Source organism: Monodon monoceros, unplaced genomic scaffold, assembly GCF_005190385.1.
Source record: "Monodon monoceros isolate NGI ecotype Baffin Bay Population unplaced genomic scaffold, NGI_Narwhal_1 Super_Scaffold_5, whole genome shotgun sequence".
NCBI lineage: Eukaryota > Metazoa > Chordata > Mammalia > Artiodactyla > Monodontidae > Monodon > Monodon monoceros.
Genome location: NW_021703782.1, coordinates 20,601,899 through 20,616,037, shown reverse-complemented (window position 1 = coordinate 20,616,037; position 14,139 = coordinate 20,601,899). Strand labels below are relative to the sequence as shown.

General features: G+C 39.6%; 1 protein-coding gene across 1 annotated transcript; it reads left to right on the top strand.

Moving 5' to 3' along the window:
• The first annotated feature begins 1,445 nt into the window (after window positions 1-1,445).
• LOC114884420 (nucleoporin-62 C-terminal-like protein) lies at window positions 1,446-1,973 on the top strand. The gene has a single exon (XM_029203437.1). It carries the CDS (start codon window positions 1,446-1,448, stop codon window positions 1,971-1,973), a length of 528 nt encoding a protein of 175 aa, XP_029059270.1.
• The last annotated feature ends 12,166 nt before the right edge of the window (window positions 1,974-14,139 follow it).

The window sequence follows — 14,139 nt, the reverse complement described above, 5'->3', positions numbered from 1 at the left end:
TAGAAACAATAAATGCTAGAGAGGGTGTGGAGAAAAGGGAACACTCTTGCACTGCTGTTGGGAATGTGAATTGGTTCAGCCACTATGGAGAACAGTATGGAGGTTCCTTAAAAAAACTACAAATGTAACTACCATATGACCCAGCAATCCCACTACTGGGCATATACCCTGAGAAAACCAAAATTCAAAAAGAGTCATGTACCAAAATGTTCATTGCAGCTCTATTTACAATAGCCCGGAGATGGAAACAACCTAAGTGCCCATAATCGGATGAATGGATAAAGAAGATGTGGCACATATATACAATGGAGTATTACTCAGCCATAAAAAGAAACGAAATTGAGCTATTTGTAATGAGGTGGATAGACCTAGAGTCTGTCATACAGAGTGAAGTAAGTCAGAAAGAAAAAGACAAATACTGTATGCTAACACATATATTTGGAATTTAAGAAAAAAAAATGTCATGAAGAACCTAGGGGTAAGACAGGAATAAAGACGCAGAGCTACTGGAGAACGGACTTGAGGATATGGGGATGGGGAAGGGTGAGGTGTGACAGGGCGAGAGAGAGTCATGGACATATACACACTAACAACCGTAAGGTAGATAGCTAGTGGGAAGCAGCCATATGGCACAGGGATATTGGCTCCGTGCTTTTTGACAGCCTGGAGGGGTGGGATAGGGAGGGTGGGAGAGAGGGAGACGCAAGAGGGAAGACATATGGGAACATATGTATATGTATAACTGCTTCACTTTGTTATAAAGCAGAAACTAACACACCATTGTAAAGCAATTATACCCCAATAAAGATGTTAAAAAACAACAACAACAACAAAGTGGGTTGTGTGATCCTGTAACCTCTGAGAAGCCGAAGCTCCCATTCTGGTGCATGTACTGGCTGGAGGAAGTGCCTCTGGCTGTCCCTGTCTTGGGATTCCATGGCCTGAGGTACCATTGGGCCACCCTCCTCCTGATATAGGCACTTGTGTGAGTACAACCTGAAGAGAGAAGCCTGCTTCAAAGTGAGCTGTTTGTGCCTCTTCAGCCCAAGGCCTTCTGGAGGGATAAGTCAGTAGAAGCTTCAAGGTCTGTGAGCTTCTGAGAAATGTAAGGAGAGACTGAGAAAACTATAAACTATGATTCATGTGTTCTCCTTCACATGTGGAAGCATACTTGGATAGTGATACAACCACCAATGCTGTAAGAAGCCTCCTAAAACTTTGCAGTCTGAGATGGATAATCACATCAAAAACCTCTGAACACTCAGTTAGCATCGCTCCAGTGGGGATGTACTCACTGTGTGTGCCGGCTCTTTCCAGCCCAAGAAGGCCATGACCAGCCTCTCTGGCCGTGCCGAAGTCTTGTCTGCCTTCCTATTTACTTTGGGCACCACCATCAAGGGTTGGCTCCAGCATCTACTGTTGCTGCCACTACTAGTTAAAGCACCATGCAGTTTACCTCATTTTCAAATGCTTCTACCTCCACTGCTCCTACTGGGGTCTCATTTGGTGCCCCAACAAATTTGGCTGGAACACTTGGTGGTACAACTTTGGGACTGGGATTAAAATTCCCTGGAGCAGGTGGAGCAGCTCCTGTTGCATCTACTACAATGTCAACCACCACCACCACAGCCACCAGGGGCTTTACCTTGAATCTAAAACCACTGACATCAACTGAGATTAATAACACTGTTCAGGTTGGCATTACTTCTATACTTTTTACTTTCACTGTTAATACAATCATAACGACTGTGATGACCTATGGTCAGCTGGATGGTCTGGCAAACAAATGGAGCCTTGAGTTAGAGGATCAAGAGAAACATTTTCTTCACCAGGCCACCCAGGCCAATGCTTGGGACCATACATTGATTGAGAATGGTGAGAAGATCACTGCTTTACATGGAGAAGTAGAAAAAGTGAAACTGGATCAGAAAAGGCTGGAACAAGAATTGGATTTTATCCTGTCACAGCAGTAAGAACTAGAAGATCTCTTGACCCTTTTAGAGGAGTCTGTAAAGGACCAGAGTAGGTCTATTTATCTGCAGCATTTAGATGAGGAACATGAGAGGACTTACTAGTTAGCAGAAAATGGAGATGCTCAGCTGAAACGAATGGCCCAAGATCTCAAGGTCATTATTGAGCACGTGAATACATTTGGAAGTCCTGCTGACACTACTGACATGCTCCAGCAGATCTGAAAAATGCTGAATGCTCACATGGACAGTCTACAATGGATTAATCAGACGTCAGGTATGCTGCAAAGGAAGGTAGAAGAGGTAACACAAGTTTTCGAGCATCATCATTGCAAGGAGCAGGAGTGCAATTCAGGATTGCTCTTGATTGAATGACCCTATCTTCAGCATGTTGTTTTTGGATTATACATTACCTACACATTTTGATGGTGTTCATTAGAGTAGTATTTGTGGTTACTATTCAATATTTGGTGGAAAAAAAGTGTGCATGTATTTTTTTCCACTTAGATGTTGTACTGTTGGGAACTACAGAGTTTGGCTTTTAGTATCAGCAAATCAAAACTATATCAGCTCTCCAGGCAGAAACCTATTTGATGTCAACTCTGTGTGTGTAATTCATGGCTTACTCTCCCAGATACCATATCTTACTGCCAGCACACATTGTTCTTTTCACTCCAACCAGATCATAGAGAAATGTTTCCCAAAAATTAGATGCCAACCAGTCTTTACTGGGTACCTGTTAACATTCAATGTATAGTGTTTGCTACTGTAAAGTCTCTCTCCTAAAGGAACTTACTGTCTACTTTGAGATATAATTAATGCATGTCTGTATAAAAACAGTATAAACCATACAATAAAGTGTGTTATGAATTACAGAAACTATGCTATAGAAATTCAGAGAAGGGAGGAAAGGTTAGGGTGGATTTGGGACTTGAATTAAGTTATTTTAAAAAGTGTATGGTTCAGACAATTTGTTTATTTTTGATGTACAGATAATCTGGTGTTTTACTTGGTTTTAGCATATGATTTATAGTTGTGGGTTTTGTGTATTTGTTTTTCAAGAAAAAAGCCTGTCCTTAGCTTGGGAACAGTCTGATTTCTTGTGTTTCATGTTTTACCTAAGCCAAAAATAAAGGTGACACTCTGAAATATAAAAGTGTAACACTAAAATAAACTACTCAAAAGTTTTTGAGTGACTCAAAAAAAAAAATCTCCAAATGACATCTCAGTTGGGGGCATACAGTAGGAACCATTTAAAAGTATGATGTATGTGGATTGTCAGACTCTAAACCAAAGGCACACAGAACACCAATACCTTGTGCATTTAGTCTATCCTAGACTTTTGGGTGGGATTCACACACGGATACATGCCATAATTTTGCAGAATAAACATAGCAAATGAGAAAGTCTGTTGCTGATATATTGAAGGGCATCCGTTGGTGCCCTCCTCAGCTTCATTTCAGAGGTCTGAGGCTTGGCAGCTGGGCCCTAAATAAGGGTGGACGTCACCAGCCCTGATTCATGTGGGGAAAAGTAGAGGAAGCCAGTGAGTTGGCATCTTGACTAGTAGGGAAGTAGCTTGTCAACTGCAGAACTGACTTGTGATTCCAGCATGGAAGGCAAATGGGTGTTGTGTACATCAGGGCTTCTGAACTTCACTATGCAGCAGAGCCACCCAGAGGGCTTATTAGAATGCACTTTCTGGGCCCCCAGCCTCCATAGAGTTTCCAACTCAGCAGGTCTGAGGTAAGGCCCACAGATTTGCTTTTCTAACAAAGTCCAGATGAGGCTGATGATGGTGGTATGGGGACCCCACTTTGAGAACCACTGTTGTCTAGTATAAGAATGTGCAAGAGCAAAAGCCACAGCTAGTTGGGGACCTATCTGATAGGCCTGATATCTCTTTCATAATATAAGTTCATTAGCTCTACAGAGGACCCAGAAGCAGAGAAGAAGGGGCGTGTGTAAGACAGAGAGGAAGTACCTCAAAGGAGCTCTCACTAATGCTAACGTGGATATTGCTGGGCTGTGAAAGATGGCACCTTGGTCAACAGTGTTACCGAATGTGAGTTCATATGTCTGATGCACAGTGAGGCCAAACAAACCAAAACTTTGGAATAGAGAAAAAATTTTTGAGGGCCATGCGAGGAGAATGGGTGGTTCATTTCCCCCAAACCTCCAAACTCCCTGAAAAGTTTCAGCAAAGCATTTTTAAAGACAAGATTAGAGAGGGGCATGGTTGGTTGTTGCAAACTTCTTGGTGTAGGAATCCTTTGTTCTTGCAGCTGTCCACATAAGTCAGGTCAGGATGTTCCTGTAAACCTCCAACAAGACACATGTTATTCTCTGTTCTGCAACTTTTTATCTCTATGTGAATAGAAAAGTATTATACCTTTAAGGTCAGAGCCTTGAGAATGGGTGATCCTGTATATTTCAGGCTGTAGGCACTATTCGTAATTTGAAGCAAAAGCAATAGAATACGAAGGTTAAAGTAAAAGAAACCTAATATGGATTCAGATTTATTCTTCCCTATTACAACAGCACAGTCCAGAACTAGAGCCTACCCCAGAGGCTGTACTAAAGGTAGCTTTGGATGCCCTCACCCTGAGCCAATCCCTGCTGCCACAGACCAGAGCACAGAGTGAACAAGGCCTTGAAGAGGGATGGGCATGACCCATCTCCCCAGTCATTAAGGTCCTGCCCAGGGAAGTCCCTGATAATAATGGAATACTATAGAGACTATAGCTGTCCCCACAAAATAGCTTTGGAAATAAAGGGTGGTGCCTGAGATGAGCCAGAGTGCTGATAAATTTGGAAAACAGAGGGATTGATTTTAAGGAAAATTGAGATAGAGTTTTCTTGGTATAAAATGATAGAAGATATTTAGGGAAAAAAAAGAAACCAATCTGACCCCCTGCATCTGTTGTTTCTGGCAGAAGGCATTGCTCACAAAAACCACCTGCCAAGATGATTCAGGCCAGGAATTCCTTGGAAGTAACATACACTGATATGTTGTCCTCAAAGTTACACTTGAAACCAAGATGGTGCATTCACTACAATGTATTACATTACTTGCCATCCCTACAAAGAAGTCTTATAGCTCAGCCCAGATATTGTAGGAAAATCTTTCTTGGGTTTTGTGCTCTTTACCCAGACCTATCCAGAAAAAGTGGGTGCATTTGGGATACTGTCAAAATGGATTGAATGCATTCTGGTGGGAACAGAGACAGAAAAGCAAGGCCTTTGATGAAGAACGCGAGGCAGAGAACAAGGCACACCTTTTTTTTCCTTTTTTTTAACATCTTTACTGGAGTATAATTGCTTTACAATGGTGCGTTAGTTTCTGTCTTATAACAAAGTTAATCAGCTATACATATACCTATATCCCCACATATCCTCCCTCTTGCATCTCCCTCCCACCCTCCCTATCCTACCCCTCTAGGTGGTCACAAAGTACTGAGCTGATATCCCTGTGCTATGCGGCTCCTTCCCACTAGCTATCTATTTTACATTGGTTAGTATACATAAGTCCATGCCACTCTCTCACTTCATCCCAGCTTATCCTTCCCACTTCCCATGTTCTCAAGTCCATTCTCTATGTCTGCATCTTACCTTCCCGTGTTCTCAAGTCCATTCTCTATGTCTGCATCTTAATTCCTGTCCTGCCCTTAGGTTGTTCAGAATGAATTTTTTTTAGATTCCATATATATGTGTGTGTATATATATATATATATATATATATATATATGCATATGGCATTTATTTTTCTCTTTCTGACTTAACTTCACTCTATATGACAGTCCCTAGGTCCATCCACCTCACTACAAATAACTCAATTTTGTTTCTTTTTCTGGCTGAGTAATATTCCATTGTATATATGTGCCACATCTTCTTTATCCATTAGTCCGTTGATGGACACTTAGGCTGCTTCCATGTCCTGGCTATTGTAAATAGAGCTGCAATGAACATTGTGGCACATGACCATTTATGAATTATGGTGGTCTCAGGGTATATACCCAGCAGTGGGATTGCTGGGTCATATGGTAGTTCTATTTGTAGTTTCTCAAGGAACCTCCATACTGTTCTCCATAGTGGCTGTATCAATTTACATTCCCACCAACAGTGCAAGAGGGTTCCCTTTTCTCCATACTCTCTCCAGCATTTATTGTTTGTAGATATTTTGAGGATGGCCATTCTGACTGGTGTGAGGTGATACCTCATTGTAGTTTTGATTTGCATTTCTCTAATGATTAATGATGTTGAGCATTCTTTCATGTGTTTGTTGGCATTCTGTATATCTTCTTTGGAGAAATGTCTATTTAGGTCTTCTGCCCATTTTTCAATTGTGTTGTTTGTTTTTTGATATTGAGCTGCATGAGCTGCTTGTATATTTTGGAGATTAATCCTTTGTCAGTTGCTTTGTTAGCAAATATTTTCTCCATTCTGAGGGTTGTCTTTTTGTCTTGTTTATGGTTTCCTTTGCTGTGTAGAAGCTTTTAAATTTCATTAGGTCCCATTTGTTTATTTTTGTTTTTATTTCCATTTCTCTAGGAGGTGGTTCAAAAAGGATTGTGCTGTGATTTATGTCATAGAGTTTTCTGCCTGTTTTCCTCTAAGAATTTTATAGTATCTGGTCTTACATTTAGGTCTTTAATCCATTTTGAGGGTTTTTTTTTTTTTTTCGCATATGATGTTAGTAAGTGTTCTAATTACATTCTTTACATATAGCTATTCAGTTTTCCCAGTACCACTTATTGAGCAGGCTGTCTTTTCTCCATTGTATATTCTTGCCTCCTTTATCAAAGATAAGGTGACCGGATGTGCATGGGTTTATCTCTGGGGTTTCTATCCTGTTCAGTTGATCTATATTTCTGTTTCTGTGCCAGTACCATACTGTCTTGATTATACCCAAGGTATATATATTATACCTTTGTAGTATAGTGTGAAGTCCAGGACCCTGATTCCTCCAGCTCTGTTTTTCTTTCACAATATTGCTTTGGCTATGCGGGGTCTTTTGTGTTTCCATACAAACTGTGAAATTATTTGTTCTAGTTCTGTGAAAAATGCCAGTGGTAGTTTGATAAGGATTACATTGAATCTGTAGATTACTTTGGGTGCTCTTGTCATTTTCACAATGCTGATTCTTCCAATCCAAGAACATGGTATATCTCACCATCTGCTTGCATCATCTTTAATTTCTTTCATCAGTGTCATAGTTTTCTGCATACAGGTCTTTTGTCTCCTTAGGTAGGTTTATTCCTAGGTATTTTATTCTTTTTGTTTCAATGGTAAATGGGAGTGTTTCCTTAATATCTCTTTCAGAATTTTCATCAAGAGTGTATGGGAGTGCAAAAGATTTCTTGCATTAATTTTGTATCCTGCTACTTTACCAAATTCATTGATTAGCTCTAGTAGTTTTCTGGTAGCATTTTTAGGATTTTCTATGTATAGTATCATGCCATCTGCAGTGACAGCTTCACTTCTTCTTTCCTGATTTGGAATCCTTTTATTTCTTTTTCTTCTCTGATTGCTGTGACTAAAACTTCCAAAACTATGTTGAATAATAATGCTGAGAGTGGACAACCTTGTCTGTTCCTGATCTTAGAGGAAATGGTTTGAATTTTTCACCTTTGAGAACAATGTTGGCTGTGGGTTTGTCATATATGACCTTTATTATGTTCAAGCCAGTTCCCTCTGTGCCTACTTTCTGGAAGGTTTTTAACATAAATCAGTGTTGAATTTTGTCAAAAGCTTTTTCTGCATCTATTGGGATGATCATATGGTTTTTCTCCTTCAATTTGTTAGTATGGTGTATCACATTGATTGATTTGCATGTATTGAAGAATCCTTGCATTCCTGGGATAAACCACACTTGATCATGGTGTATGATTCTTTTAATGTGCTCTTGGATTCTGTTTGCTACTATTTTGTTGAGGACTTTTACATCTATGTTCATCAGTGATATTGACCTATAGTTTTCTTTCTTTGTGACATCTTTGTCTGGTTTTGTTATCAGGGTGATGGTGGCCTCGTACAATGAGTTTTGGAGTATCCCTCCCTCTGCTGAATTTTGGAAGAGTTTGAGAAGGGTAGGTGTTAGCTCTGCTCTAAATGTTTGATAGAATTCGCCTGTGAAGCCATCTGGTCCAGGGCTTTTGTTTGTTAGAAGATTTTTAGTCTCAGTCTCAATTTAAGTGCTTGTGATTGGTCTGTTTATATTTTTTATTTCTCCGTGGTTCAGTCTCGGAAGATTGTGCTTTTCTAAGAATTTGTCCATTTCTTCCAGGTTGTCCATTGTATTGGCATATATTTGCTTGCAGAAATCTCTCATGATCCTTTGTATTTCTGCAGTGTGTGTTTTTACTTCTTTTTCATTTCTAATTTTATTGATTTGAGTTCTCCCTTTTTTTTCTTGATATGTCTGGCTAATAGTCTGTCAATTTTGTTTATCTTCTCAAAGAACCAGCTTTAATTTTATTGATCTTTGCTATCGTTTCCTCCATTTCTTTTTCATTTATTTCTGATCTGATCATTATGATTTCTTTCCTTCAGCTAACTTTGGGGTATTTTTGTTCTTCTTTCTCTATTTGGTTTAGGTGCAAGGTTAGGTTCTTTATTTGAGATGTTTCTTGTTTCTTGAGGTAGGAATGTATTGCTATAAACTTCACTCTTAGATCTGCTATTGCTGCATCCCATAGGTTTTGCATTGTTGTGATTTTATTGTCATTTGTTTCTAGGTATTTTTTGATCTCCTCTTTGATTTGTTTAGTCATCTCTTCATTATTAAGTAGTGTATTTTTTAGCCTTCATATGTTTGTATTTTTTACAGATTTTTTCCCGTAATTCATATCTAGTCTCATTAGTATTGTGGTCAGAAAAGATACTTGATACAATTTCAATTTTCGTAAAGTTACCAAAGCTTGATTTGTGACCAAAGATATGATCTATCCTGGAGAATATTCCATGAGCACTTGAGAAGAAAGTGCATTCTGTTGTTTTGGATGGAATGTCCTATAAATATCAATTAAGTCCATCTTGTTTAATGTATCATTTAAAGCTTTTGTTTCCTTATTTATTTTCATTTTGGATGATCTGCCCATTGGTGAAAGTGTGATGTTAAAGTCCCCTACTATGATTGTGTTACTATTGATGTCCCCTTTTATGGTGTTAGCATTTGCCTTATGTATTGAGGTTCTCTTATGTTGGGTGCATAAATATTTACAATTTTTATATCTTCTTTTTGTATTGATCCTTTGATCATTATGTAGTGTCCTTCTTTGTCTCTTGTAAGTCTTTATTTTAAAATCTATTTCTTCTGGGCTTCCCTGGTGGCACAGTGGTTGAGAGTCCACCTGCCGATGCAGGGGACACAAGTTCATGTCCTGGTCCAGGAAGATCCCACACGCCGTGGAGCAGCTGGGCCCATGAGCCATGGCTGCTGAGCCTGCACATCTGGAGCCTGTGTTCTGCAATGGGAGAGTCCACAGCAGTGAGAGGCCCACGTACCGCAAAGAAAAAAAGAAAAAATAATCTATTTCTTCTAATATTAGAATTCCTACTCCAGCTTTCTTTTGGTTTCCACTTTCATGGAATATCTTTTTTCATCCCCTCACTTTCAGTACCTATATGTCCCTAGGTCTTAATTGGGTGTCTTGTAGACAGCATATATACATGTCTTGTTTTTATATCCATTCAGTCAGTCTATGTCTTTTGGTGGGAGCATTTAATCCATTTATATTTAAGGTAATTATAGATATATATGTTCCTATTACCATTTTATTAATTGTTTTGGGTTTGTTATTGTAGGTATTTTCCTTTTCTTGTGTTTCCTGCATAGAGAAGTTCCTTTAGCATTTGTTGTAAAACTGGTTTTGTGGTGTTGAATTCTCTTAGTTTTTGCTTGTCTGTAAAGGTTTTAATTTCTCTGTCAAATCTGAATGAGATTCCTTGGTGAGTAGAGTAATCTTGTTTGTAGGTTTTTTCCTTTCACACACCTTTATCATGTAATAGGGAAGAACAAATCTGATTCCATATTAGATCAGTTTCTTTTACTGTAACTTTTGTAGTCTATTGCTTTTGCTTGGAGTTAAGAATGGTGCCTACAGCCTGAAATATGCAGAATAGCCCATTCTCAGAGCTCTGACTTTTAAGGGTATAACACTTTTGCATTCATATAGAGAAAAGTAGGTGTAAAACAGGGAATAACATTTGTCTTGTTGGTGTTTTATAGGAACATTTTGACTCCACCTAAGTGGACAGCTGGAAGAACAAAAGATTCTAGCACCAAGTAGTTTGCAACAACTAACCACAACTCCTCCCCTTTTTAGTATAAAAGAAACCTGAATTCTGACTTAGGTAAGACGCTTCTTTGGGACAGTAATTCACCATCTTCTTTATCTTCTGGCTCTCTGAACACAGTCACTATTCCTTGCCCAACAAATTGTCTCTTAACTTATTGGCATGTTGTGCAGCTAGCAGTATGAGCTTAGACTTAGTCACAAATTTTGGCAAGCCTGCCAGGACACTTGCTGCTTGTGGTAGCTGGCCCTGATTGGGGAATTTTCAGGTAAAGCCCTAGCAGCTGCTAGGACCAATTGTCCTGAGAATCTTCCCTTTAAAATTCCCTGAAGCAGCACAGGCTGCCCTAGCACTTGGCAGTTGGAGCAAGAAATCAATATCTAGGAGCTGATAGGCTCAATCAGTATGACAAGTAGCCCTGGTGTGTACAGCAGAAACTTTATTCCTCTCCTTTTGGGGATTTTTTCCTCCAGAATAAGCCAATTTGTTTTGTATTTGAGTTGGGTACCCTGTTGAAAAGAGGAAATAGTTGCTGGACTTTTACCTGATTTGTGAACCAGTTCATTTCTTTCTTTGGATCCAAACCATTTGTGGGTTTTTTTGTCGTGTATTTTTGTCTTTAAATGTTGGGGAATGTTTCAACTATCCCTAAAGAAAGTCCTCTGGGACACATTTTGTATAAGTTGTCTGATTACAGCTAAGAACCCATGACTAAGAGAAAGATAATATTTAATTGTAGTAATGTGTACCTGTGTACCACGGTACCTGTTAGGATATCAACAAGGGGTTTATGCAGGGTTATCATGGCACCCTGTGTACCAAGTAGTCTCACCCTTGCTTGTTAATTATGCCATTTGTGGTCTCCTGTGTCATTGGTCTAGCCAAGGAATCACATTGCATGGGGGTTGAATTGATGATTCTTATGATAAGTAAAACCCCAAGACCAAACCTGGGGGTTTATTTTTGGTTTTCCATTTGTCCTTTGGGTTTTTCATGACATTTTGTTTTGGTCCCATTTCTCCATTTACAGCCAAATAAGTTTTGTGATACTTAAAGCTTTTACTGATGTCAAATGGAGGAAAGGAACAACGACAACAACAACAACAACAACAACAAAACTTGCCTGTTCTTATCTGAGAATGGGACATTCCCAGAAAGAAGAGAAAGTTTTCACTTGTTTCCTAAAGTCACCAAGCCCCTAGTCCAGAATTCAGCCTAGTTGGTTGATGCCAAAGCAAAATGTTTAGAAATGTTAAATTACTATTTATAGATTTACAATAAAGTGCTGAGAAATTATGGCTTTTGAATGGCTCTATACAATCCTGAAATTATAGCTATTCTGTGAAAAGGCAGAGAAGAATGATAAAATCCCCTATGTACAAGCATTTGTGCTATTACATCATAGAAAATAAGAGAAAGAAGGGAATAAGAGTGAGGATATGTTGCTTCAAACCTTAACTCTTCCAGCTGAGCCAGCCGTCCTGTCCCTCTGGCCACTATGCCAATATATTCACCCCTTCCACTACCTCCCATTTCTATACAGCCAGCCCTAATTCCCAACATTGGGGTTCAGGAAGTGCTCAGACTGGCTCCCACTCCTTATAGAGATCAAATTGTGTTAGTTCCTGGGGTACAGGGGCCTGGTCTGGTATTGCCATCTAAGACCTTACAGGGCACTCGGTTTGCACCAGAAGCCACTCCTGGTGCAGGGCAATTTCCCTCACACAGGGGGCCTAAATGAAAACATTTAGCAGGCTGGGTTTCTATGGATGACCCATGACCCTTAATGAGCAGCAAAGGAATTTAAACAAAATTCAAGAACTCCAGCAAAAACCAAATGAGGACCCCTCTGAATTTTTGGAAGGGGTTTATCAGAACTACAGACATTAGACTGATGCAGATGCCAAGGCCCCTGAAAATGCTAGAATGGTAGATATGAGAAAATTACAAAAATCAGATGGTGCATTTGGAATGAACCCCTTTCAATTGGTAGATGTTACTTTTAAAGATTTCAACAACAAGGAACAACAACAGAAGAAAGAAGATGAAAAAGGGAATGCCACTTTTCTGGCAGTAGCATTGGATTCTCAGAAGGCAAGTAACCTGAAGAGATGTAAGCTGCCATTGGGGAAGGACAATACACTTACTCTAAGGAGGAAACACATTAGAAAAAGACTGCCCCAAGCTAAAACATAAGAAGGAAAACAATAAAAGAAAGGTGGGAGCCTCTCATATGGTAGAAAGAGAGGGACGCTCTGATGATGAATGAAGAGACCTAGGGGCTCCCTTGGACTTGAGGTGCCCAATTCCAATTTCCCTACAGGAGTCCCAGGTAACTTTGACAGTGGGGGACAAGTTGATTGACCTTCTAACAGATATGGGTGCAAGATACTCTGTGGTAAACACCAAGGTGGCACAGAAAACATCTCAATCAATTCTGGTCATGGAAGTTTCTGGAGAAGTACAAAATCATTCATTCTTACATCTAGAATGCCAACTAGGAGACCCCACTCTGAAACACAGTGTCATATATAAGCCAGAGTGTCCAATCTCTCTTTGGGGCTGAGATCTCCTTTGTAAATTAAATGATCAAGTAACTTTTTTGCCAGAACAGCTTGACATCAGGGCCCCATTGGAGCATGCTTTAAGCCTACAGATGACACACATTGATGCCCCAGAAAAGAGACAGAGCTCTTTCCCTGTGAGGTCTACAAAAATGTAAGGTCAGAAGTGTGGGCTGAGGGAGGAGATATGGGGATATATGTATATGTATAGCTGATTCACTTTGTTATGAAGCAGAAACTAACACACAGTTGTAAAGCAATTATACTCCAATAAAGATGTTAAAAAAAAAAGAAGTGTGGGCTGATGGTACCCCAGGGGAAAAAAAAAAAAACACATGACCAATACAAATCCCTTTAAAAAGGGGCCCTGGGACACCTAATCTAAAACAATACCTTCTGAGGCAAGAGGCCCAAAAGAGAACTCAGACAATTCCTGAAAATTTTTTGGAAGCAGGACTGATTAAATCCTGCAGGTCCCCTTCCCTACAACACCCCTATTCTCCTGGTCAAAAATCCAAACTGAGTAGAGTATTGCTTCATCTAAGACTTAAAGGCTATTAATGAAGTAGTATGAGACTTGTTCCCTGCTCACAACCATTCCAGGAGGTTCTCAGTTTGGGGGCTTGAAAGATGTTTTTTTCTGCATTCTTATTGCAGGAGAATTACAGCAGCTGTTTGCTTTTGAATGGCAAGGCCCAGAAACACAGGTAGTCCAACAGTATTGTTGGACAGTCCTGCCTCAAGGATTGAAGAATTCCCCTACATTGTTTGGGGAGAGGTTGGCTAGGGACCTTAGAAACTTAATATTGGATGAAAGACTTTTTATTTCAATACATGGATGATTTGCTACGAAACACTCATTATGAGAGAGATGTCACCTTACAATGGATTCAAATGTATATAGTGGAACTTAACTTACAAAAGACCATACAGAGAGTCACTCAGAATTGCATGACTTGTGCAAAAAATAACCCAAAGACTGCTGTTAGACCTTCCCAGATAGGGACTCGACATAGAGGAATCTCTCCCCTGAGGACTGGCAAATAGACTTTACTCAAATACCTCAAACTGCACGAAATTTCAGATACCTGCTAGTGTTGGTGGACACTTTTTCAGGATAGCTGGAAGCATACCCCACCCAGACAGAAAAAGCTTCCAAAGTGATTAAAACCATCCTTAAAAAAATTATCCCCCTATTTGGACTGCCTAACACCCTTCAAAGTGGTAACGGGCCTGCTTTTGTCTTTAGCATAATCCAACAAGTGTCTAAAGTATTTCAAATTATATTCATCCTGGAGACCACAATC